Source organism: Pyricularia oryzae, chromosome 6 (genome assembly GCF_000002495.2).
Source record: "Pyricularia oryzae 70-15 chromosome 6, whole genome shotgun sequence".
NCBI lineage: Eukaryota > Fungi > Ascomycota > Sordariomycetes > Magnaporthales > Pyriculariaceae > Pyricularia > Pyricularia oryzae.
In genome coordinates this window covers 169,396-194,155 of record NC_017853.1, presented here as the reverse complement: position 1 = coordinate 194,155, position 24,760 = coordinate 169,396, and the positions used below count along the sequence as shown (strand labels likewise).

Below are 24,760 nucleotides of genomic sequence, written 5' to 3'. Positions count from 1 at the left end.
CGATGTGGTCCAGAACCTTTGCGACCGGCTGCCGGAGCTGAGGGAGTTTGAGCTGACGTGGAGCGAGAGTAAAGACGGTTTGCCGGTAAGAATTCCAAGTCAAAACTGTCCCTGTATGATGTTAGCTGGTCCCGAGCTCCCTAATATATCGCACGTGGACGGAGAGCCAGATCAAAGAGATAACTGACAAAACCCCTGCCATGTTTTCCGGGATTGGCGAACCCGCGCAGATCGATAGAAGGATCGTTCGGGATACGCCAACACTGATGGAGCTGCCACTATACCACACCTTCAAGGGCACACACGGAAGGCACTGGAACGTAGTATTCAGCCGGGTGGACAGCACCACTCGCATGCCTCATAGTCTCATGCCTTTACGGATGCAAATGTCTTTGGACGCTAAAGCGTTTGAAAAAGTACAGGAAATATTGCGGTCGAGGAAGAAAAAGGACGAGCAGGATGAGATCGCCAGGTGATCCGTAGCCTTTGCTCAGAGCGGTCATGAACACCCACAAACGGAGTAGTGCCACGGAAAAGTCGATTCCAAATTCTGGGAGCTGGCTGTGATGGAAATTGGGAGAGGACTCATGCGCTTAATGACTGGGCAGTTGACTGGTGGCATGCTTTTGTCTTTTTCTTTTTTTTCCTGTATTCCATTGTCCTTGCTTTGTTATTGGTACTTCTCCTTCCCGTAGTAGATTTTCCTCGGGCAAGAAGACTTTGTTTTTGTCTGAAAGGGAATGGATGTTAGTTCTGGTAGTGGTTAAGAGATTTATGTTTGTGTTGGTCCAGTATATTACAGGAGTTGAGTACCGTGAATTGAGGGCCATCCGGGTGGTTACAAGTACAACACTGGCAGAGAGCTCATTGAACCAAGTCAGCCATTTTCAGGCACCGGATGCTGATACCCATTATGCACGTCTGTATTGGTTCGCTAAGGTTCTGCATCTATCTAGTTCAGCGCTGCAAATTACTCCAACAAAATGCGCTCTTGATCCACATCTGCAGCAGTACTTCTCATACTATGTTATCTTCATGCGGCCATCACACAGAAAAGACGGCCCTGCCTATCCCAAACCTGGCAAATATTCTTTTTCGTCATTGTTCGTATCCACCACAAACTGGCTCACCTGTTCCTCCGACTTTGCCGCTCCCTTGACTCCTTCACCACCGTGTAGTCGAGCGGCCTGTTGCTCTCGCTCTTGGCCCGGGCTATATGGATGAGGCCTCCGCCGATTCTGTCTGTGGGCCATGGCCAGCTCTCAATAGCACGATGTGCTTCTTCCGCGGTTTCCATGTCGATAAAACAGTTGGCGTGGTTACTAGCCCGGTCTATCTTTTTGCGATTGCTGATTCCGTGACTGGTTATGGTATATGATACAGATGCGTTAGTCTCCAGTTATGCAGGCCTGGATTTGGCAGTGGTTACAGGCTTACACCTTGAAGCCGGCAAATATCTTTAGAATTTCCTCCCGATGATATTCTTGATCTTCAGTAGGGTCGAGCCCAGTGACGAATATGGTCCGGTGTGATGTTGGATTTGGGGAGGGCAGTAAATTTGGCGAGGGCAGCAATGGCTTGCGGAAAGACATGGAGCTGCTATTCTCCTCTTTCTGGGGTGGCAACCTACTTGGAGGCTTCTTGTCGGCAGCGGGAGATATAGCTTTGACGGCGGATGTAGGTCTATTCTTTGTGATGTCCGCCCAGCTTGGACCTGATCTTGGTGCCGATGCGCCCTTGACAATACCCGGGTCTTTTGCTGTAACTTTTGTGACTTCTTGATTTGAGGTTGAGCGAGGCCGTTGTGGACTGGGAGAAGCAATACTGGCCCATGTTTTGGGGTTTGGTGTGCTGACATTGACAAAGCTCGTTGAATGCTTCGGCGCCGGCTCGGTTGGTTGTCTAGTCGTCACTATCGACTGAGTCCAACTTTTGATGTCATGTGGCTTGATTTTCTTTGGCTCACAGTCCCCGATGTCACCATTCTGGGGACAGTTGTCGGCCCCTGTCTTGGTTCCGACGAAATCAGAGCCCTGCGCATTTATGTCAATGCATTTGCTCTTCGCCGGGGCGTCCCTGTCAAGACTTGCTGATGTGAAGACGGCGCTGCTATCAAAAGTATTCTCCGTCGTAATACTAGCGCGGTCGGAGGTTGGCCGAGTGCTGCAGTTTCCTGTAACATGGCCAAAGGATGATGTGCTGGTATTGTCGAGGAAACTGCCATTCTTGATACTCAGCAGATCCGCTTTGGGAGACGATAACCACGAATGTGACCCAACAATAGCAGGTGAAGCACACCCAAAGTCATTAGCATCCCAATCTTGGTCGATAGTAAAATCATCGGTCAAGTCATGGTCGTAGTCGCTGGAGCGCCAACCGGTGGAGGTTGTGCGCCCGCTCAAGTCTGTTGCCGGTGAGCATAGGAAAACTTGCGGTAGCCACTTGCGCAGCTCAGCTCTGAGCATCTCAACGCCCCTCGAGGCCGCAGCATGGGAGACGAAATCAACCCAGCACATCCCAGGACCGCCAGAGGGGCCTGTGCTATGTATGCGCTCGATATCGCTCTTGGGTATGCCTATGGCGCCAATAAAGTCCGGGACGAATCTTGTGCCATAAAACACATTGTCGACGCGAACACGCCTGCCTTCCGCAAGCGGGTCGCAGGCGTTTCTGCGATTTGACGAAGACGGGCTGGTCTGAAGTTGCCATTTGGCTTGTGGCTTTATGTAACCGCCATGAAAAATATGTCGTTGTTGGTCACAGTGAGCGTGATTCTTCTCAGATATTGGGCTGTTTCTGAATGGTGATGCCTTTGGGTTGAAAGACATGGCGGCTTGGCCAGATATCGCAGCATGCGATGACAAGGTAGGTCCGAGATCAAAAAAAGAGAGAGGGAAAATGATTAAAAGAATCAAGGAAAGCCAGCCTAGATGAGGCAGATGTAATGGACCGGAAAGGTTCAGTGAAATCCTTTGAGGCAAACGAAGGTCATGACCAAGATAAGCTGCTGTTTTACGTTTTACGGCAAGCGATGATGCTTAAGTAACTACAACGATCACAAAGTGAATTGATGTCTTAGGTGGATGTGACGGACTGGTTTGGGGGAAGGGATGCCAAATTTGTGGTGCTCCGAGGCTGTGTGTTGGATGCGAACAGCTGCTAGCTTTGTTTGGTTGTTTGTTTCCATTCTCACTCTTGCCTCAGGTCCAAGAGAATTTTTTTTTTTGAATGCATTGGTGACTAAATTTTCAAGGAAGGAGCTTTTTCAAGGTGAAGTTGCCTTTTTCCTTTTTATTTTATTTTTATTTTTATTACAAGATGCAAGGTCTCTGCGGTCACCCGTGGCGGGGTCTAATTCCCGTTGGCTTAATGGTAGTGGAGATTGTTTATGGCAATCGCACTTGCTAGCGTAGAGGATGCTTGTAATATACCGTTGCAGATTTTTCAGTTGGGTAGGTACCTAGGTAGGTAGGTACCAAGGCATGTTTGGCCAAGTTGCACGCCTGTGAGCTTAGTTTCGCTGCCATGTCTTTTTTTTTTTTTTTTTTTTTTGTTATTTTCCCGACGTGCTGCGATTACCTATTGTCGTTGACACAAGCATGCTATTTTCGGTGCATGCCAAGTTTCGTCATCTGCACAGTACCTAGACGGTGCGAAAGATGAAGCATAACTCTGATGAAGCACCATCTGGATGCCGATTTTGCGCCGTCCTTTGGTTTGCGGGGATGTCTTGATGCTAGTGGGTGGCTAAACCGACCTAGGTATCGTATAACAGGATGATTAGATATTTAAGGTAGCCAAAGGAACCTCATTGAACCAAGTATGTTTTTTACTTCGTACGTCACCACCACAACATATTAGATTTGAGAGCTGAAAAGTCACCACTACTAGCGGTCAGACATAGAAAGCTAGAAATTTATATCAAGTTATACTCAAGACAACACCTGCAACATTTGTTTTCTGCCGAGAACGCCGAGAACGCAGTTAGGCAAAATGTCGGATCAACAGGGCGACGGTAACTATACCATGGGGTACTCCCAGGCTACCACAGCCAGCCACGTAGCGAGGACTGCCGAGGTGGATGCGGGTTTTTTGCTTCCACATCTCAAGCCTACCGACAAAATCCTGGACGTAGGATGTGGTCCGGGCACCATCACTATCGGCTTTGCGGCAATCGCCCACGATGGTGAGGTCGTCGGCATCGACATCTCCGAAGATATTCTGGGCCAGGCGCGGCAGGTCGCGGCGAAAGCCGGGTCACCCTCGAACCTATCCTTCCGACACGGCGATGTCCTCAAGGGCCTCGACTGGATCCCGGACGGCACATTTGACGCCGTCTACGCCTCGCAGGTTTTCCCGCATTTGCCTACCGCAGAGATGAGGGAGCAAGCACTGAGCGAGATGCGTCGCGTGCTCAAGAAGGATGGCATACTGGCCACACGGACACTGGCGGATATGCAGTGGTATCCGAGGGAACTGGGCCTCAACGAACTTCTTGGCGGGCGCATGACCAAGGCATTTGCCACCAGTGATTATGTTGGCCCATGGATGCCAGCCCTGTACAGAAAAGTTGGCTTTGAAAAGATCAAGGCTGGGGCAGGAACCCGTGTGAGCGCCACGGAAGAGGAAAGAAGATGGCTGGTAGGCACATTTGGCGGTCGTCTGGCACCTGGCGAGACGGTTCGGAAGAGCTGGATCGAGGCTGGAATCAGTGAGGAGGAGGTTGACACCACAAGACGTGTCCTGGAAACTTGGGCAAACACCGAGGATGCATGGTATATTGGCGTCCAGGCGGATATTTTGGGATGGAAATGAACTAGGTCTAGTTCTAGTTCTAGACTAGATACCACCTTACCTACCTACCTAGTAGGTATAGATACCTGGCAAGGTAGACATGGTGCCTCGCGTGTCTGCCCTAGAGAAGGCACCTAGGAATGCGAAAACGCTGCTAAATATAACCTAAGGTAAGCAGTGTATCCATCCGCGTTGCCAACCTGTATCTATCTGCCATCCCATTGTGCTGAAGTGTTTTGCCTGCTGCAAAATCTTGTCCGAGCTAGCTGACTGGCTGGCTGGCTTGGCTGTCAGGTTGTGATCAAGCGCACGGACCAATTCAATTCACTCAAAGCAGTGGGGCTCTCGACTTTTTTTTTCATTTCTAGAAGCAAATGAATCGCCACGGACCAATGACAAAGCTCCATTTTCTGAATGGGCCCTCCATGTCGTCTCCTATCCTGAAGGAAAAGGAGAGGATATGGATGGCAAATTTTGTAGCTCGCGAATCTTGGTCAATTCATTTCGCCTTCTTGACATTGATGCTTTCCCGTCTTGTTTCTGCCCATACTCGCGGGCACCATTGTACAACCACTCTGACCACTCTGTTTTCTTCTTCTCTTTAATCCGCCTATTTTCTTCTAATGCGATTTTAAGCTTTGATTCACACCAGCGAGCAGCCGCCCTAACTGCCTCGACTTCACACTCCTTTCCCGTTGTGCCTGCGCAATCCGCACCAGAACCAACAAAATGTTGTCCAGGTCACGTCCCTGCCAGCGCAGCCTGGCCCTCAGGCAGCTCGCTGCTCGAAATCACCCTCGCAGCCAAGTCAGAAGCTTCCGGTCAGCTTCAGCAAAGCCGCCATCTCTCGCCGCGCCCACACCCGAAGTGCAGCAACAAAGGAGGACAGGCGGTAATCACGAAGGCGGTCTACGAACTAGGGGATTCGCAACAGCTGTCGACGATATGGGGTTTGACGGCGCACTCAAACCACAGTACTCGATGCCTCCACCAACAAATGCATTATACCAGACTAAACCCTTGAGTAGTGCAAACGTTCTCAGGCTGCCTGAGACAATGACGCCCAACATGCCCAGACTTTATCAAAAAAGATCCGTCCCCGGTGACGTGCAAGAAATGCTGGCAATCCTAGACGCCTGTTTGACTATAGGAAAGCTTGACCGCGCTGGTCTCGTCCTCAAGCGCCTCGGCTCTTCCCAGCTAAGCATGATCGACCGTGCCGACATCATGGCACTACACAACATGTACCTGCAGGTCGCTGTCGAACAGCTAGCTGCGAGTCCCAGTGAGGCCAAGGCAGAACATATTCAGCAGTGGTACGAAACCGAGATTCGTAAGGCCGAACTGCCGCAAACACCCCAAACCATCGCATACATGCTCAAGGCTGCCCTCCTCTCGACAAGCAATCAGGAAGACTGGAGGCTACGAAGACAAATCAGCAGATATATGGACTTGGCCGAAGGGGAACTCGGCCTCCAGGTGCTCTACATGACCGACATTCTCACCGACAAAGACCGTGCCTTCATTACCAAGGTTTGTCCTACGTACAACATCACTATCGAGAACGCAACGTCGGACATGTCACCTGAGCCTTCTCTTGAGACAGAACAAAGCACAACACCCGATTCTGCCAACCACACATTCCCCGAGGTCCTTCCTACTCCTCAAAAAGGAGCCGGTCTGAAAACTGTCAAACGTACGCTGTCTCTCTTCGGTGAGATACCGCATGGCTACCGGATTAGCGACCTCCCAGAGCCACAACAGCGAGAGATACAAATGCGCTTGGAGCGAGACACTGTTGAAGCAGCCCTTGATAAATGGCGTGAGGATAACCAAGCGTTGAACAAGATGGGACTCAATACATCAATCAACTCATCAGTGCTGAATGCGCGGCTGTACGACTGGCAGCTTGCTCTCGAGGCTCGATTGACGGAGTACATGTCTGATCCGGACGGAGAAGACGTTGCCAAGACCCATCCTAATAAAATGGAGGCGGAACGCATGCTCACCAGACCTTTCATGCGGCAGAGCACAGCTTCACGACTGGCTGCTCTCACCATTCTGAGCGTCATGAGCTCCCTTGCTATGCATGGGGTAGACAAAGGGATAACCATCACCCAAACTATTGCAACCGTTGCAAGATCTGCGGAAGAAGATGCTGCAGCCTTCCAACGCTCTGTAAGGCAGAAGAGAGAAAAGTTGATGCGGAAGAATGGGTTCGCACGGGCCAAGGCAGCAGGAGCTGAGCCCAATGCCCCTGGTACCGATTCTACCCTGCGCGTCACCGACATTTATGATATCCAGACAGACTCTGCAGAACGGTGGCCTGCGTCAATAAGGTTAACGATCGGCTCCGTGTTGCTTAGCTCACTAGTCGACGTCGCGACTATCACCGTGACAAAGGAGCATCCCGAGACCAGGGAGACGATCTCGGCCGAGCAGCCGGCTTTTGCTCGTAGTATTCAGTACAAGCAGGGCAAGAAGTATGGTACATTAGCCCCCAACAAGTCACTTGTACAACTTATGATGCGCGAGCCACGGAAGGAGTTTCTCGCGCGTCATTTGCCAATGGTTTGCAAGCCTGACCCTTGGACGAAATTTGATAAAGGCGGATATCTCGACCAGCCCACACACCTCGTGCGCATCAAGCGTGGCGAGAAGGATCAGAAGCTCTACGCCGAGGCGGCAATGGCGAGAGGTGACATGGAACAGGTAGCCAAGGGGCTCGACGCGCTTGGCAGGGTCGGATGGAATATCAACAAGTCGGTGTTGGATGTCGTCCTGCAAGTTTGGAACTCGGGCGAGGGTATCGGCGGTATACCTCCCCTGAGCGTCGACATTAAGGCCCCCGAAGAGCCATCACCTTCCGAAGATCCGATGGTTCGCTTCCGTTGGATTAGGGAACTTAAAAAAGTCGAGAATATCAAGGCATCGTACCACTCCCAGCGATGTCATACCAACTTCCAACTCGAGATCGCTCACGCATACAGAGATCAGACATTGTACTTCCCCCACAATGTCGATTTTAGAGGCCGAGCATACCCTTTACCTATATACCTCAACCACATAGGCGCGGATCTCTCTAGGGCTCTGTTGCTTTTCGACAAGGCAAAGCCCCTGGGAGAAGATGGGCTCCAGTGGTTGAAGGTTCATCTAGCCAACGTCTATGGGTTCGACAAGGCAAGCCTTAGCGAGCGTGCTCAGTTTGCTTTGGATCATATAGAGGACATAGTCGATTCCGCAACCAACCCATTGTCAGGGAAGCGCTGGTGGCTAGGCGCGGAGGACCCATGGCAGTGTCTGGCTACGTGTAAGGAGCTGAAGGCTGCCTTCGACATGCCGGACCCGGCGCAATACGAGTGCCGTCTCCCAGTCCACCAGGATGGCACTTGCAACGGGCTTCAGCACTACGCGGCGCTTGGTGGCGACTCCTGGGGAGCTCGCCAGGTCAACCTGGAGCCAGGTGATCGTCCTGCCGATGTGTACACCGCAGTTGCGAATCTTGTCAGTGAGAGCATCGAAGAAGACATCGCCAAGGGTGTCAAGATGGCCGCGGCTCTCAAGGGGAAAATCAAGCGGAAGGTTGTCAAGCAAACTGTCATGACCAACGTGTACGGCGTCACATTTGTGGGTGCCAAGTCACAAGTGAAGAAGCAATTGGATGCCTTTTATCCCGACATCAAGAAGGAGACGGGCTTTGACGCGAGTCACTTGGCCGTATACATCGCCGCTAAGATCTTCAAGGCAATGTCGACCATGTTTAGAGGAGCGCATGATATCCAGTATTGGTTGGGTGAAATCGGCAGCAGGGTGTGTCGCGCTGTCACTCCGGACCAGATGGTCCGGCTGTCCGAGGAAATGATGAGACCGCAAAAACAAAAAGAGAAGGCCCTCAAGACACTGGCGACCACCGGCAACCCCGAATACGATCAAGTCTTAGCGAGCTACAACAAGGCATCATTGGGTGACCTGCTGAGCCAGTTCAGATCGACTATTATCTGGACGACTCCGCTTCGCATGCCTGTCGTCCAGCCGTACAGAAAAGCCGCGGTGAAAATCATCAAGACAAACTTTCAGGACTTGATCCTGAGGGTCTCGGATCCTTGGGACCCGGTGCATAAGCAGAAACAGCTGCAAGCCTTCCCGCCCAACTTTGTGCACTCTCTCGATGCTAGCCACATGATGCTGTCGGCTCTTGAGTGCGATTCCAATGGGCTTACCTTCGCTGCGGTTCACGACTCCTTCTGGACGCATGCGTGCGATGTACAGAAAATGAGCAACATCCTGCGCGACGCATTTATTAGGATTCACGAAGAGGACGTCATTGGTCGTCTGGCCGATGAATTCAAGGCTCGATACAAGGACTCTCTTTACATGATGAAAATATCCTTATCGAGCGATGCCGGCAAAGCTATTGCGGATTGGCGCAAGCGTAATCCCAAAATGACCATGTCGGATGAGCTGTTCTTGGAAAAGCGGAGGCTCGAACTATTGGCATCAAAAGATCCCGCTGAGCGGGCAAAGGGTGAGGCGCTCGAGACGCCGGCCTCGCTTTACGAGCAGCTTTCCAAGGGATGTGAAGAGGTTCCCGACCTGGAAGATGTTCCGGTCCCCAGCTTGTCGGTTCCCAAAAAGGCTCAAGAGCTGCTCGACGGCAAGAATTTAGAGACAGACGATATGGCCAGTGACGAGCAAGAGCCAATGCAGGATGAGGACTTTGAAGAAGCGTTGGCGTCTGAGGAGTCAGTGGAGTCAGAGGACGCAGCGGAAGATAGTATCGCCGCAGATACCGAAGGCCCGGCCGAAACAGAGCAGGGAGCAGAAAGTGCGAAGGAACCCATCAGCCACTTTGGTCTCGCGATGGAGGGCAGGAAGAGAGCCTCGATGACGCGCAAAAGAACCGTGTCGATCTGGGCGCCAATTTCATTCCCAGATATCCCCGCAAAGGTAGGTTTTTTTTTCCCTTGCTTGCTTTGTGGGGTTCAATTTATTGTTCTCCCGGCTACGTCGCTCCCATATCCTTAACTGAAGGCTCCGATTAACGAAAATAACGGCGTGTTTTTAGGGTGACTTTGACGTGACGCGACTGAAGTCGAGCAAATATTTCTTCTCCTGATTCCTTCTTCCATCCTCGGGTACATCCGTCCGGATCGAGTGCACAGCAGCAGACACGGATCTCGGCCGCCGCCTGTTCACAATATCTACATACATAAGATCTGCTTTTTGTTTCGTGCCATTTATTGTCTGTAAGCAGACGTTATGTGGTTCTCATTTACTTATTTATTTCGGTTTAACGCATATTTCCTTTTTTTCCTATCGGCTGGTTGACTGCCGCTAGGTCCCATGTACAAAAACAATTCAGCTTGTTTTTTTCTGCAGTTTTTCGCAGAAGACGAAAAGGAGGCGCGCGTTACAAATATCATAGGTTGGAGTTGTCTGCGGTCTCTGTTTCTTCAAAAGAATCTCTGGTTTCTTTCTTTTTTGTCATATTACTAGTCCAACCTGGCACATCACACGCCTTGGGTACTTCAATGTATTTTATTATTGCAGTTTTTTTCTCTCTTTTTTCCTTTTTTTTCGGCACACTGGGCGAGCTGAGGATCGGGAGCCTGTTGACCCGAGTCTCGGGTCACCGCTTCCATCGTCGATGTTGGAGCGGAACTGGACCACGAAAAGCGTCTTACCAAGTCTCTTTAGAGACGCAGGGGATGTATAACAAGACTACGGTATATATCGTTATAGAGAAATTACTTATTAAATGATACGTTTTACATGTAGAATTCTTCCGGTCGTTTATATTGCTCATCCCCTGTCTTTTCATTTTCTAGGGAAGAAACGGCTATCAAGGGGACGAACTCTTAGCAACTGCTCGCGAGGGTAGGTGGATTGACAAATGGGCTTCAAGCAGTCAATTTCTGCCATCAAGAGCCCATTAGAAACGCCAGGGCTGAACTGCCGTGTCTATTCTTAGCCATGTAGGTTTGTGATGGGCCAAGATCCCCAAGGCCCGGCTAATCGGTCGAACCTGAATTGAAAGTCGGCTTGATGTTTCCGCCTCCCACAACAATCAGCTGGTCTGGTATGTTTTGCGGGGAGTCGATTGCAATATACGTAGCCAACCAGGCAACGGTAAGTATCGGTCTCGATCCCCTGTTACCCGGTTCCCGGAACCAGTTAAAACCATATACAAGTCTTTTTTTTTTTTTTTTTTTTTTGCCTCGGAAAACTTGACCTCTTCTACTTGCCCTTCCGTTTACTATTCTTCCCTCCCCAGCCTAAGCTTTCCCAAAGAAACCCCAACTATGGCGCCCCCCTTATCACCGGGTGTCACATTCGCCGCCCTCCTCACGCTCTACTTTGCCAGCGCGGCGCTCGCCAAACCCCCATGCCCGCTCTGGGGCCACATGTACCCGAAGCCGGGAATTGGGGCGCTGTCGACGCACCCGGCGATCCAGCAGGCGTCGCAGTCCCTATCGGCCCTGTTCCGGCAGCACCTCGACGGGACAGAGGGAGGGGGCGGCGGCGGCGGCGGCAGCTCTGCCAGCTACTCGTACGCCATCGAGGTGTTTTCCGCAGACGGCGGCGACGAGGCCCCGCTGCTGTGGTCGCGCTACTGGACGGCGCCGCGGCTGCCCGAGCAGGACGCCGCAGGGGTCGGGGTCAAGACGGTGGCCTCGGACACGGTGTTCCGCATCGGCAGCGTCACCAAGGTGTTTACGGTGCTGGCGCTGCTGGCCGTCGCTGGGGACGCGGTCTGGAACGACCCCATCACCAAGTACGTCCCCGAGCTGGCGGCGCGGGTGGAGGAGACGGCGGGCGTGCCGGCGGAGTCGACGTGGAGTCCTGACTGGGAGGATGTCACGATTGGAGCATTGGCTGGGCAGACTTCGGGGATCATGAGAGATTGTCAGTTTCTTTTTTTTTTCTTCTTTTTTGTGTTGTGGTGGTTGCAATGGTCTGGGCTCCGTTGGAGAATAACGCTGACCTCGACGTGGTCCGGCAAAGACGCGTTGCTGTCAGAGCTAACCTGGGGCGGGCCCGTCAAGCCCGAGAACCTCGTGCACTTGGGCTTCCCTCCTTTGAACAGTTCCAAGATGCCACCGTGCGGGACCGGGCCGCTGTGTACCAGAGAGCGTGAGACGGCTTTCTTTTCCCCCGCCCAAAGAATGTACATAGGAAGTATGTACCCACGAGATGCAAACCTACTGATCAACCCGTTCTGCGCGGCTGTCGTGCTGCTGCTTGCATGCCTCCAGAGCTCCTAGCCGGCATGGCCAAGCAGCCTCCGTCATTCCCGCCCTCAGCAACTCCGGCCTACTCAGATCTCGGCTTCGTCCTCCTCGGCTGGGCCCTCGAGACAATCACTGGCAAGCCTTACCGGCAGGTCATGACCGAGAGTGTAATTGTGCCGCTGAATTTGACGCGGACATTTGTCGATCCGCCACCCGATTCGGTCGGAGTCGTGCCTGGAGGAAGGTGGAATGTGTCATGGGCGTTTGACATGAGAGACGAGATAGCGTTCGTACTTGCTTTGAGCATTTTTATGTAGCCATCGTGCTTTTCCCCTTGATCCGGGCCCGCTGGGGAGTAGCGTGCTAACATCTATCGATACTGAACAATGTGTTATCTGAAAATTGCAGAGCCGGCGGAATGTGGTCATCACCGGGAGATCTCACCAAGCTTGCGCGCGGGATCATGACATCGAAGCTGATGAAGCCCTCCATGACCCGACGCTGGCTACGGCCCAAGTCATTCAGCTCGGATCCACGTTCTGGTGTCGGCGAGCCATGGGGTGTTCGTCAAATCCCTCTGTATCCGTTGACCAGTAAGTCCATTAGCGTCCACAGGAGCTGCCAAGGTACAACTACAAGAAGACAAGCAAACAAAAATGTTGCTCACATACAGACTCGACCTACCAATACGTGACGGCCTTCAACAAAGCCGGCCAGATCGGCAAGTACGGCACCGTGTTGTCCATGATCCCCGAGCTCGGCATCGGCCTCAGCATCGCCGCGGCCGGCGACTTCCCCGCCAACATCAACATGGCATTGGCCGACACGCTAGCCAACGCATTCATCCCTCCCTTGTTGCGCGCCACACGAGACGCCGCCAACCGCACCTACGGCGGCTGGTACCGGCATCGAACCCTGAACTCGTCGCTGCTCGTGACCATCCACCCCGTCAACCCAGGCCTCGAGATCGGCAGCTGGACCAGCAACGGCACCGACATGCTGCTTGCCGCCACGAGCCTCACCAACGCGATCCCGGCGCGTCTGCTACCGTCCGTCGATGTCTCGGGCATCATGTATCCGACGGGGCTGGAGGATGTCCTTCCCGGGGGCGGCCGCAGGGTTTCGTTCAAGGCTGTATTCGAGGACCTCGCCCAGCCTCAGCAGGCCGGGCCCTACACGACCGACTGCGCTACTTGGATCTCGCTGTCCGGGACCATGTACGCCGCGCAGCCGCTGGACCAGTTTCTGTTTGAGCTGGGTTCCGGAGGGGAGGTTCTCGGGGTTTACAATCCTGCTCTGAGGGTCACACTCGAATATGTCGGATGGGATGCTGGAAATGGTGGTGCTGGTGTGGCCCCCGTTGCGCCGTCACCAATGGGAAACCACACCTGGTCAAATTCGACGAGGGCGTCGGTATTGTCTGCTGGGTAGACGCCTGCTATCTTTTAGTTTGCACTGGTAGTTGTTGGGTGGTACAAATCTACTCACTGTAACTATGGCTGTCGCATCAACTTCAGGTAAGGTTCAAGTAATCCAGAATCTAGTCTAGTTGAAGACGGTCATAAACAGTAAAAGGTATCCATTGGGTAAGGAACGAGAATCCTGTGAGCTAAGAAGTGTGAAGACGTTCATCAGAAATTGTACGAAAGTAGACAGGATTGCAAAGCAAAGAAAATCCGAATTGATCCAATGCGCGGGGAAGAGTCCTGGTTCACTTCCTCCTCACAATACCAGCATATCAGTCAACGACTTATCTACCAAAGGCGTTTTGATAGGATCAAAAGTGCCCAAGCCCGCCAGTTTCTACCACACAGTGATTCCACAATTGTAATTTACTCACTCACGAAGGATCCGAGCCGAAAATGAGCCGCCCATGCCGCACATAAATTCAGCGAGAACTCAACGAAGCAAGACACGCATTCACAACCGAAAGAGTTTTGAGACTCACTAGGCCTTCACCATAATGACCAAAGAAAAAGCCACAGGCCGGACCTGGAACACGATCCCGCCCGAGCTGCGTCTCGAGATATACAAGAAGCTCTGGGTGCCGCGGACAGTTACCATCTACCGCAGTGCACACCACGATGTCAATACCAGCTTCGAACATCAAGTTCTCAGTCTGGCCCGTAGCCAAGACCGAGACAGGTTCGAGCAGGACGTCGCCATCGACGCCCTCTCCGTGGCCGCGCACTGCCCGGCGATCCAAGTTCCTCGCGAGGATCCAGTGCCTGATGCCAACAACGATCCCCTGACGGCAGGAAACGGGTTCCTTTGCGGGCCTCACGGGCACTGGGATGCGAACTGGCTGCGACTGGTCAGGGATTCGATGCCACCGGACGCCGACGCCAGCGGCTCGGCTCCAAACGGTCCCTCACGACAGCTGCTGCCGCCGCCCCTATACACCACCACCACCTCTGCGCGCGTCGACAGAAGCACCCTCGTCCCCATCACGCTCTGGATCGACCGCGAGTCGCGCGCCGAGACGCTCAAGCACTACCGGCCCGCCTTTGCGCTGCGCGGCGGCGCCACGCGCGTCTACTTCAACTTTGCCCTCGACACGCTCCGCATCCCCGTGCACGGCAAGCTCTGGCGGCTGGTGCAGCGCCGCGACCTGCAGGACCTCGTGCGGCTGAGGATGGTCGGCACGGCCGACGACCCTTCGGGCTCGCGCTCGCGCAGCCTGAACCCGACCGCCGCGACGACCCACAACCCGGCCGAGCCGCCGGCGGCCATGGGGTCGCTGCTGCGCGCCCTCTGCCCGCGGCTGCGCCACGTCACCGTCGAGCCGGCGTGGGGCTGTGCGCGCAACAACCTGGCCTGGCGGCGGCACGAGATGGATGACAACTTGGTCATCTTCAACTGGCGCGAGATTGGAGAGCTCCAGGTCGGCTGCTCGAGCTGCACGTGGAACCACGGCCACAGGCCCTGCGGCGTGCTCCTCCGGCGGCTCCGCGAGCTCAAGTGGATGGTCGACATGCCGCTGATCATGCCCGGGAGCAACGGGCCTTCTGAGCCGGGACTCGTGCTGACGTTTCACAGCTCGCGACCCATCGACGATTTTGTCAATGGCGGCGACGATGGCTACGGCGTGCCCGGATATGTCAGGAGCGACGAGACGAATCCAGGCCTGGACGAAGCCAGGGTGAAGAGCACGCTATTCCTAGACGGGCAGCATCCGCGCGCCAGTGTAGAGGAGGACTTCCACCGCCTCTGCACTATCAACGCCATGCAGCACAACATCAGATTGGCTTGCGACTTGACTACTCACCCGGCAGGTCAGATGAACAACTCGATAGACTGCAAATTCGAGTTCCCGCCCAGTGTCTCGGATCAAAAAACAATCCTATGGGTGCGGTCATTGATTGCCTGTAATCCGGATGCATCCATGTCAATGCTGCAGTATGTTTTGAAGTTGCAAATGGCTGGACAGTCGCAACGAGTTGAATACAGTCAATAGACGAATGTGTTTCTAGGAGTCTTGTGTTATGAGAACGACAGACACCACATGTTTGACGTTTTTTACCAGAATGGTCATCTCTTCTTTTTTTTTCTTTTTTTCTTCTTCTTTTTGTTCTTCTTTTTGTTCTCAAAACAACGTGTTCGCGACCTGCGCTGGTTGGAAAATTGTTAGACTAGGTCTAGACCTAGTGCTTTCCAGGCGGCACCAGCGGCAAAGAAACCTGCATCCGAGTTTGCCATCAAGCAAACTCTTTCCTGGAGGGCGGTCTTGCAATTGGCAAGCAAACGCACGTTCTCCTCCACTCCCCCTTGTTTATTTCGGAGAGAATGCCGTGGCGGGCCTTGTTGGAATTGTGCCAAGAAGAGGAGAGCAGGCCGAGTTTGACAGAGACAAGACTTTTGAATTTTGGGGGGGTTAGCCAGTGCCGAGCAGGGGAGATCTTTAAAAACGTCAAGATTTGGAGATGCCAAGCCCTTGGCCTTTTGGGCACCTCTTATATCGTATTGGGGAGTTGTAAGCAACCTCGTTACTAGCGCGAGTGTTCCGTTGTCTGACTCGCCATCAGATTCTGGGGCTGAAATGAACCCATTATTCTGGGATGTCGGGGTGTCCGGCCAGGCGGCCGGGTAGGTACAAGGTAACCATGTTAGTTTACCCAAACGAGGTCTGCTCGTAAGTGGGTGTTGTTGGTTGGAGTAGGGTCGTACGACAAGTATTTGACTTTTGCCAGCTCTGTCCACCGGTGGCTGGTGGATGGCTGACGGTTATTACTAGCTACCTAGTCTAGACCATAGTAACTACTGTGGCAGCACCCCGCAAACAAGATGTCAAGAGCATCTCGAACAATGCCTATTATCATTAGCTCAGTGCCACCAAAGGAAACCGCGCCGCATCTAATTGGCCCATAATGAGACGCTAGCTCCCGTTAAGGCGCGAGGGTACCTCGCGTCTCTGGACTTCTCCCCGCGAATCCCACATATCTAAAGATGCAGAGTGTGGGGAAGCTGGACTTGGCATCATAAAAATCTGGGGACAAATCACCTGGGGTTGGCTGAGAAATGTGAACCTGGGGAACCGGTTGTGGGCTGAGCTCATCGGGGTCTCCTTGTGCATATAACAGTCTTTCGCTGCCTTGATTTGGTTTCTTATTGTGGTTCCCGCCTGGCATCCTCCTTTGTCGTCGCGTCCTCACTGTCGACATAAGATCTGGACCATCAATACACTTTGAACCACACCAACAATCCTATTCACACCAACAAATCACCGGTGCCATGGGTGGAGGAACTTCCATATGGGCTTCTCCTGACTGGAAGAAGGACCCCAGGGAGATCTTCAACTACAAGCTGTGGTTTCTCGTCACGACTGTCGCCTTTGCCGGTTTCTCTTATGGCTTCGACCATGGCAACGTCGGTGGTGTGCTCACCCTGCCGAGCTTCAGACACACCTTTGGGCTTGACAAGATGAGCGCTGCTGCATCCGCAGCTAGGCAGGGGGACATTGCATCTATGAGTGAGTGGATATCTTCAGCCCACGGACAATCTCCCAGGGCCTCGGCCTCTTCATGGCGTCCGACTAACATTTTTTGATCCCCCCAAAAGTGTCCGCTGGTGCAGCCGTTGGTGCCCTCTCGGCAGGCCCCTTCTCCGACAAGCTCGGCCGCAAGTGGTCCGTCTTCATGTACGGATTTTTGTTCCTCGTCGGTGCAGTGATGCAGCTCGTCGCCAACCTCGACGTCTTCCAAGGTGGCCGCTTCATCGGGGGATTCGCTATCGGTGGCACCTCGGTCCTGTCGCCCATGTACCTGGCTGAATGTGCGCCCAAGACGATCCGCGGATCTTTGACGACACTCTACAACCTCGCCATCATCACCGCCCTGGCTCTTGCTTTCTGGGTCAACTACGGAGTCAGCCGCTGGAGCTACCCAGGCCTGGAGAGCGACGAGAGGCAGTGGCGCACCGCCATGTCGATCCAGATCATCCCGGGTGGCCTGCTTGTTGTCATGGCTGCCTTCCTCATCGACTCGCCCCGTGGTTTGATCTCGCTCGGCAAGCGCGAGAAGGGACTTGAGAACCTTTGCAAGCTGCGCAACCTGCCCGCCGACCACAACTATGTTCGCCAGGAGTACCTCGAGATTTGTGCACAGGCAGACGTCGGCCAAGAGTTGAACAAGAGTATGTCATCCGCCTTGAGGAGTGTCCTCATTTTCTTTTGTGGGGAGCAGACTAAGCTGACCGTTCATTTTCCAACAGACCGCACCTACCTTTTGGCTGCTCGTGACATTGTCAAGGTCCCCAGCTACCGCCGCCGCTTCACTCTATCCTGCCTCCTGTTCATCTTCCACAAGCTCACCGGTACCGATGCCATCAACTACTTTGCTCCCCAGATCTTCGCCATGCTCGGTGTTCAGCAGGGCTCCATGTCGCTTATGACGACTGGTGTTTATGGAGTCGTCAAGCTTGCCGCTAGCTTGATCTACGTGACAGTCATTGTTGATCGTGTCGGTCGTCGGCTGCCGCTGATGGTAAGTCTGATTTCGCCATGAAAGAAAGCAGTCTTGGAGAGATCCGAAGCTAACCCAAAATTTTGTGAACCACCAAACAGATTGGCGCCTCCATCCAAGCAACAGCCATGCTTTACATTGCTCTTTACACCAAGTTCGGCAACCCCGACCCCAACGCCGGACCAGGGCCTGGTGGCATCGTCGGAATCATCATGATCTACTTGTACGCATTCGGCTGGTCTTTCGGCCACTCGGTGGCTCCGTACGTCGTGGCGGCCGAGATCTTCCCGTCCGGCATTCGCGCCTTCTGCATGTCCTTCTGCCTGATGCTCAACTGGCTGTTCGGTTTCGGAGTTGCCAAGGCCACGCCCGTCATGATGGAGTCGATCGGCTGGGCCACCTTCCTGGTCTTTGCCGTCATCACCTACGTCGGTGTGGTCTTTGTCTACTTCTGCCTGCCCGAGCTCAAGGGCCGCAGTATCGAGTCCATGGACGATCTCTTCGAGCACAGGCTCTGGGAGATGTTCCGGTGGGCCTACCCCAGCGAGGACGAGAAGATCCGCAAGGACGTGCAGCAGGCTATGATGGACGAGAGCAAGGGCGTCGTCGAGCACAGCGAGAGGACGGTCGGAGAGGAGTCGGACAGCACCGGAAACCAGCAAGCCGCACCCAAGGTTTAGAGTGTTGCTGTGTCGTTCCGGTTGATGTTTTGTTGTGTCAATTATGTATTTATCTAAAAGCTTGGATTATCCAACGTATGAAGCGATGCACAGTGTAACGATTCCAAATGGACAATTTTCATAAGACAGTTCAAGTAACAAACGCGGGGCACGTATTGCAGCTGACCCTTTGCGTTACCTTGTGGCCTAGCTATTGGCAACTGCTTTATTGTCAAAGGATCATACCAACCTCAAACCCCACCTTCCCCTTTTTCGCGCTTGTGTAACATTGTTGCAGACGACACTCGTCAGGTCCAACGCCAGATACGCCTTGACGCCGTGCGTTTGTTGACTTCAAGATTCGCTCACAATTACCTCCTCCTGCATTGATTCCCCACTTGCCAGCCAATCTTTTGATGCAAAGACTTACCTAGGTTTCTAATCGAGTTGGTGGTGTGGTTGGCAGGGTCTGTATCTCATACCAAGCCCAATCTCCGCACTGGACTTGGCCTGGAAAGGAAACTCCGCCCAAGTCGCCACGGGACGCTGTGTAAGCAATCTCGCAGGTTGACTGCAAAGACCGTTTTGGTGGGTTGCGGCAGGGCGGGCAGCCAATGGCAAAATGAATACTTGGACAAGGGCATATATTGAATGACGCTGAATATTTGTAAGCACTTCTACAGCTTCACAAAGATTGTCGTTGATAAAGTAAAGGGGAGGTGCATAGCATAGTCTATTTTATGTCTCCCAGTGGAAGTTAATTATTTAAGAGGAAGTACTCAATACTAAATATCATGTGTTGTAGGCCAAATTGATAGATACTAAAAGTCATCTGAAATCAAGCTCGGGACCCAACTATCCCCCACTGAATTGTGATCGTCTGTTCGTTTTTCATCCGAAACGCGAGGCAGTCTGTCAACATGGACCCGCACACAGCCTTGTCTTTTATCTCTATAGAAAAGTCCCAAAAGCCCATATCGGCGAGAGACCAAAGTCCGCTTCCCCCTGCGAAAGCGCACTCACGGACGCACACATCCGCACCACAGGCCTCAGAGCCAATTCCTCTCCAGGCTTTCGGCGCCTCGCCCGACGCAGCGCACACCAATGGCCAAAAAGGACCAGATGCCGACCTTGAACGCAGCCGTCCCAGCTCCCCTGGCCCCGGGGACGACGCCAACCCAGCGACGGCCACGGAGACCCTCCAGACCGTCTGGGACCCCTACATGAACCGCTTCCGGGTCGCGTCGGCCTCGTTCATGAACTTTGCCAACGGGCTCAACGACAGCGCCCCGGGCGCCCTGATCCCCACCATCGAGGAGCGCTTCGGCATCGGCTACGCCGTCGTCTCGCTCATCTTTGTGGCCAACGCGCTCGGCTTCATCGCCGGGGCCGTCTGCATCGACAGCATCCGCGCCAGGCTGGGCGCCGCTCGCGGCCTGCTGCTGGCCGAGGCCCTGCGCGCCACTGGTTATCTGATCATCACCTGCTCGCCCTCGACGCCGTTCCCCGTCATTGCCTGCGCCTTCTTCCCCATAGGTCTGGGCATGGCCATAAACCTGTCCACGGCCCAGATCTTTTGCGGCTCGCTGCGCTCGGGTACCGCCACGCTCGGCTTCCTCCACGGCGCGTACGGCATCGGCGGCACCGTAGGTCCCCTGATCGCCACGTCCATCGTCACGGCCCCCGGCGCCACCACGGCCGCCTGGTCGAGGTACTACTTCATCACCATGGGTGTGGCCGTCTTCAACGGCGTCCTCGCCTACGTCTCGTTCCGTCACTACGAGCCAGAATCTGCCCAGCCTGCTCAGCAGTCGACAAACGACGGCAGCCCAGCTCCCGCACCACCCAAAACCTCCCCCGGTCTGGGCACCATGATCCAAGCCCTCCGGAGCCCCGTCGTCCTCGTCTGCGCGCTCTTTGCATTTGCCTACCAGGGCGCCGAGGTCTCCATCAGCGGCTGGGTCATTTCGTTCCTCATCACGGCGCGCGGCGGCGACCCCGCCTCGGTCGGCTACGTCACGGCAGGCTTCTGGGCAGGCATCACCATCGGTCGGCTGCTGGTCGCGGCGCCCGGCCTGAGCACGCGCGTCGCGGGCCGCGAGGCCCGGTTCGTCTTTGTCTGCACCTTTGGCTCGGCCGTCTTCGAGGCCCTCGTCTGGGCCGTGCCCAACGTCATCGGAAACGCCGTGAGCGTCTCCATCGTCGGCCTGCTGCTGGGCCCCGTCTTCCCGTGCGGCGTGGCCGTGTGGCTGAGGTTGCTGGGCCGCCGCGAGAGGCTGAGCGGCATGGGTGTCATTACTGCGTTTGGGAGCTCGGGCGGAGCCGCGGCGCCGTTCACGACGGGGCTGTTGGCGCAGGTGGTCGGGACTTTTGTGCTGCATCCCATCGTGATTGGGCTTTTTGGAGTCATGGCGATTTGTTGGTGGTGGTTGACCAGAGACCGCAAGCGAGTTGAGTAGGGGGGAAAGCAATATTTTGAACGTCGGGTCTCAGCTTCGAGTGGGCAAGTCGAGATCGGATTTTTATCCATTCGTTTATTCTCATTCTATCATAGTCTATCGTGACGGTATATCGCTCTGTATAGAAGTGGATGCCGTCAATTCTCAAAATAACGAGGTCCAATGTATTCTTTACCGTCTGCATTTTAACCCCATGCTCGCTGGTGGTTTAAACCCTGACCATCCTTTAATCAAACTTCTTTGCCACATCCTTGACGCTCAACTTGCCATCTGACAAGTCCTTGACTGTCTCCAGGATAGATGAAAAGTCGGAAAAGGTTGTGTAAGGCACCTTCTCGGTCTCACAAAACTTGACGAGGTCTATAATAATATCATTAGCCATTTCTTGCAGGAACACTGTCCTCTAAGTTCATTAACAAGATACTTACCACGGCCCTCCTTGGCAAACAGCAAGTCTGTCTCCTTTGCAGCAGACAGGTCCGACACACCATCACCAGCGTACAGCATAACTGGCTTCTCCTTGAGGCTCGAGTACTTGCGAATCTCAATCGACTTGTCGTGCCCGAAGCCGCTTTCACCATGACGAAAAAGGTCAGTATGATCACTGGTCGCTGCCCCCACCTTCAACCACCACCAGACGAGCTTAAGAAGGCCAATTTCTCACCTGTCGTCATGAAACACAATCTCCCAGCCATTGGGCTCATCCATGCTGGTCTTGCCCTTCCTGACAGCGACGTCATTGCTCACAATCTGGATGTTGTTGACGGCCTCCTCCCCAATCAGCTTCCGCAGCAGGGCCTGGATGATGGGGCGCATGCCGCCGCTGAGGATGACGATGGGGACATTGTTGTCGCGGCACCACTCGTAGAAGCGCGCAAACGCCGGGTCGAGCTTGACGTTCTCGAGCAGCAGGTTGACGCACTCGTTGAAGGGCACGGGGACCGACTCCAGCATGCCCGTGAAGACGTCGCGGAAGTCGACGCGGCCCTCGAGCACGTCAATGTTGGCCGTGCGCCGCTTCTCGCGACCGTAGCCGAGGTTGTCCGTCAGCCAGTCATTGGAGTCCTGCACCGTTATTGTTCCTTGATCGGGTTGGGGAAGGGGTTAGCTTCGAGTTGTTGTGTCTGCTTTTGGTTCGTGACCTCCCTGGCTCGACTGCGGGGGATTTTGAGGCTCGCGTAACAAGCGACGGGGGATAGGGATCCGGTGGGAACCAACCGTCAAAGTCTGTGAAGAAGATGATCTTGGGTTGGGAGCGGAGAGCTGGAAGCTCATCCGTTGCTGTTATGGAGCCCATGATGAATTATTGTTTAATTGCCGCAGCCCTTTGTTTTGTGTCTGCGAAAATGATTACGAGAGGCAATCAATTCTATGTTGTTCGAGTCTACACTGGCTAGTGATTTAGGATGTTTGCTGAAAGATCAATCAGTAACCAAACCAATTGTTTGACGAAAATCATACATGAAAAACCCACCTTATCTTTTTTTCCAAGAATCAAGTCAAAAGCCCCTCCGTCATCTGGAAAATTCAACAGGCTCCGCGTGGCGGCACAATCGCATCTGAATGGTTCTCTGGCGAACCCAAGGGGACCCGATCGCTGGTTCCGCGGGGCAACGGGCGCTACGTCAGATTTCCTACCGCCATCCCGCCTTCTTCGGCTTGTCCGCTCCGGTACCGGGGTCTTGGAAGTGGGGCGAGCTTTACCGTAAAGATTCGAGACCGCAGAGAAATGAGACGCGACAAACAGAAGCGACGGGACAAAATCAATCAAAGGCGTTTCGAAATGTAACACCTTTCCAAACGCGATACTTACCTGCAATATATACATTCGTTATTGATGCCAGACAGCGAAGCAACCCATCCTGTTCTTCAGACAGGTCGCCCTGCTGATGATGCCTTGCACATTTCCAGCCTTGCGAATCATCTTCAACTCATCAATTCCGCACCCATGATAATGTTAACTGCCCTGGTGTTCCACGGTCCCGATGACGAAACCGCACGCGTATCTGAAACTGGGAGATGAATTTTCCACACTGGATCCATATCTGTAAACTGTCGCATCTACACACCCAACGCGCTGCTATACCATGCTTCTAGTCAACACCTCGGGAATTCGAATCAAGTTTTAGCGAAGGCCCGGGTGGCCCTCTCGGGCTGGTATCAATTACAGTCCTTTGTCATCATCCCAGAGACTTGATCAGGGCCTTGTGGACTGGCAAGTGGGCAACAAATTAATCGCTACACCAAAATTGCCCTCACCGTTCCAAAACCCAGGTATTTTTGCCTCAAGTCCATATTATCGACCATGCATATTTCCTTCAATCCAAAAGGTAGTTTAAATCGGAAAAGCGTAACCTACTTCAGAAAGAGGCTTTAATTCCTTATACATTTAGATTATTTTTTGCTTCCTAAGTTAAGGCAGTTATGTGGTTAAACGCCTCGGTGTCTCGATTAATTTGTCATCCACTTTGATTGGTTCTTCCCTGCAATCACATTTGCTTCAGATCGTAGATCTGACATTCTGGAGTAAGGCTCCATTCGAACCATTCGGCCGGACCCCCGAGGAACCGGATAAGCATTCATTTTCATACTTTGGAGCCCATTTTTCCTGCCAGCGCTCCCGTTCTCGTCACCATGCACGATTCAGATCGGATTGACTTCCCAAGGTTATTAGAAATCCTCGGCCTTTTCGGTCGGATATAAGCGCGTCGTGGCACTGGTGTGGATGAACACGTATGATCTGCATCATCGCCAAAACAAAGTTCACTTCCACAAACTTGGCTCTTTTTGTCGCGTCCTCCGAGGAACTGGGGACGACAATTGGCGTTGCAAATCGGATGCGTTCGTTGCCAGAATGCCTCGGGGGCATGGGTGTATTGTCCGTGGTGGCTTTGACGTAGTATCGTGCGGTTACAATTGCCTTGTCATGGCAGGATCCTGATGGCATCCAAAGGATCCAATCGATTCCGCCCCCAATGGGTAATCGAAGCGTGCAGCTGAAACCCGGTAAGCACCATCAAGAGAAAAATCTTCTTGGTAGTGGCTTTATGTCCTACAGCCTCAGTCATCAAGTGCACGCAGCTGAGCTCTAAACCATAATTGACTGACAAATAAAGCAACCGACATACATACCTACCTCCGTAGGTAGGCAATCAATCAGAGGCATTGCCTAAGCTGTCCCACAACGATGCCCCCTCAATCCGAGGCTGAGGCGTCAAAGGTCATGGTTAATAGTAGTTTAAGGCCACCGCTATGCGTCATAGTTTCCACTATGCACCATTAGCATGAACATACATAGTAAGTAGATGGAGAAGACTAGACTTCGCCCCCGGGATCCTCGTATTGCAAGTTGAATGCTTTCACCCCAGCCGGGACCTGCCTGTCTACCTAGCCTCGTATTACAAGGTGCTTACAGCGAGCTGGCGTGTCGTTCGTTGCGTCTTGAGGGTGACATCCCGAAGACGATTAAAAGTAATTGGTTAAAGACTAATCTAATTACCCGATATGCGTTCTGGTGTCATGCAATTCGCACACAACTCAGGCGGAGACCACGCCATCAACTTCAAATGCATTAAGATTTGATTGGACCCCAGAATATTAAGCAAGCATATTCGATATGTGAGTTGCACCAGATAAAAAGGATGCCAATTTAGAAT

The 24,760-nt window shown here is 53.3% G+C and overlaps 8 protein-coding genes across 8 annotated transcripts; 6 read left to right on the top strand and 2 right to left on the bottom strand.

Annotated features, from left to right (window-relative positions):
- Positions 1-894: 894 nt before the first annotated feature.
- MGG_08767 (uncharacterized protein) lies at positions 895-3,288 on the bottom strand. Its single transcript, XM_003719164.1, has 2 exons — positions 1,438-3,288; positions 895-1,361 (listed from the first exon to the last, which is right to left on the bottom strand). The coding sequence occupies exons 1-2, from the start codon at positions 2,826-2,828 to the stop codon at positions 1,127-1,129; spliced, it is 1,626 nt and encodes a 541-aa protein (XP_003719212.1). The 5' UTR covers positions 2,829-3,288; the 3' UTR covers positions 895-1,126.
- Positions 3,289-3,749: 461 nt separating this feature from the next.
- Positions 3,750-5,182, top strand: MGG_08768 (methyltransferase-UbiE family protein). Its single transcript, XM_003719163.1, has one exon. The coding sequence runs from the start codon at positions 3,994-3,996 to the stop codon at positions 4,813-4,815; it is 822 nt and encodes a 273-aa protein (XP_003719211.1). The 5' UTR covers positions 3,750-3,993; the 3' UTR covers positions 4,816-5,182.
- A 62-nt stretch (positions 5,183-5,244) lies between these two features.
- MGG_14133 (DNA-directed RNA polymerase) lies at positions 5,245-10,584 on the top strand. Its single transcript, XM_003719162.1, has 2 exons — positions 5,245-9,741; positions 9,860-10,584. The coding sequence occupies exons 1-2, from the start codon at positions 5,524-5,526 to the stop codon at positions 9,908-9,910; spliced, it is 4,269 nt and encodes a 1,422-aa protein (XP_003719210.1). The 5' UTR covers positions 5,245-5,523; the 3' UTR covers positions 9,911-10,584.
- A 512-nt stretch (positions 10,585-11,096) lies between these two features.
- MGG_14134 (uncharacterized protein) lies at positions 11,097-13,485 on the top strand (the record flags this gene model as incomplete). Its single annotated transcript, XM_003719161.1, has 5 exons — positions 11,097-11,700; positions 11,800-11,973; positions 12,051-12,312; positions 12,435-12,619; positions 12,700-13,485. 5 exons carry the CDS (start codon positions 11,097-11,099, stop codon positions 13,455-13,457), a joined length of 1,983 nt encoding a protein of 660 aa, XP_003719209.1. The 3' UTR covers positions 13,458-13,485.
- A 504-nt stretch (positions 13,486-13,989) lies between these two features.
- MGG_14135 (uncharacterized protein) lies at positions 13,990-15,483 on the top strand (the record flags this gene model as incomplete). Its single annotated transcript, XM_003719160.1, has 1 exon — positions 13,990-15,483. The coding sequence occupies one exon, from the start codon at positions 13,990-13,992 to the stop codon at positions 15,481-15,483; it is 1,494 nt and encodes a 497-aa protein (XP_003719208.1).
- Positions 15,484-16,757: 1,274 nt separating this feature from the next.
- On the top strand, positions 16,758-18,666 carry MGG_14136 (quinate permease; the record flags this gene model as incomplete). The annotated part of the gene is made up of 4 exons (XM_003719159.1): positions 16,758-16,995; positions 17,085-17,657; positions 17,736-18,007; positions 18,088-18,666. 4 exons carry the CDS (start codon positions 16,758-16,760, stop codon positions 18,664-18,666), a joined length of 1,662 nt encoding a protein of 553 aa, XP_003719207.1.
- A 759-nt stretch (positions 18,667-19,425) lies between these two features.
- MGG_08770 (uncharacterized protein) lies at positions 19,426-21,104 on the top strand (the record flags this gene model as incomplete). The annotated part of the gene is made up of 1 exon (XM_003719158.1): positions 19,426-21,104. Exon 1 carries the CDS (start codon positions 19,566-19,568, stop codon positions 21,102-21,104), a length of 1,539 nt encoding a protein of 512 aa, XP_003719206.1. The 5' UTR covers positions 19,426-19,565.
- A 26-nt stretch (positions 21,105-21,130) lies between these two features.
- MGG_08771 (uncharacterized protein) lies at positions 21,131-22,577 on the bottom strand. Its single transcript, XM_003719157.1, has 4 exons — positions 22,323-22,577; positions 21,769-22,186; positions 21,533-21,675; positions 21,131-21,464 (listed from the first exon to the last, which is right to left on the bottom strand). Exons 1-4 carry the CDS (start codon positions 22,399-22,401, stop codon positions 21,331-21,333), a joined length of 774 nt encoding a protein of 257 aa, XP_003719205.1. The 5' UTR covers positions 22,402-22,577; the 3' UTR covers positions 21,131-21,330.
- Positions 22,578-24,760: the final 2,183 nt, after the last annotated feature.

Coding starts and splice junctions, on each gene's coding strand:
- MGG_08768 (XM_003719163.1), top strand. CDS start 3,994: ATGTCGGATCAACAGGGCGACGGTAACTATACCATGGGGTACTCCCAG.
- MGG_08771 (XM_003719157.1), bottom strand. CDS start 22,401: ATGGGCTCCATAACAGCAACGGATGAGCTTCCAGCTCTCCGCTCCCAA. Junction 21,676..21,768: donor ATTGTGTTTCATGACGACAG/GTGAGAAATTGG, acceptor TCATGGTGAAAG/CGGCTTCGGGCACGACAAGT. Junction 21,465..21,532: donor GTTTGCCAAGGAGGGCCGTG/GTAAGTATCTTG, acceptor ATATTATTATAG/ACCTCGTCAAGTTTTGTGAG.
- MGG_08767 (XM_003719164.1), bottom strand. CDS start 2,828: ATGTCTTTCAACCCAAAGGCATCACCATTCAGAAACAGCCCAATATCT. Junction 1,362..1,437: donor ATATTTGCCGGCTTCAAGGT/GTAAGCCTGTAA, acceptor TACCATAACCAG/TCACGGAATCAGCAATCGCA.
- MGG_14133 (XM_003719162.1), top strand. CDS start 5,524: ATGTTGTCCAGGTCACGTCCCTGCCAGCGCAGCCTGGCCCTCAGGCAG. Junction 9,742..9,859: donor TCCCAGATATCCCCGCAAAG/GTAGGTTTTTTT, acceptor GCGTGTTTTTAG/GGTGACTTTGACGTGACGCG.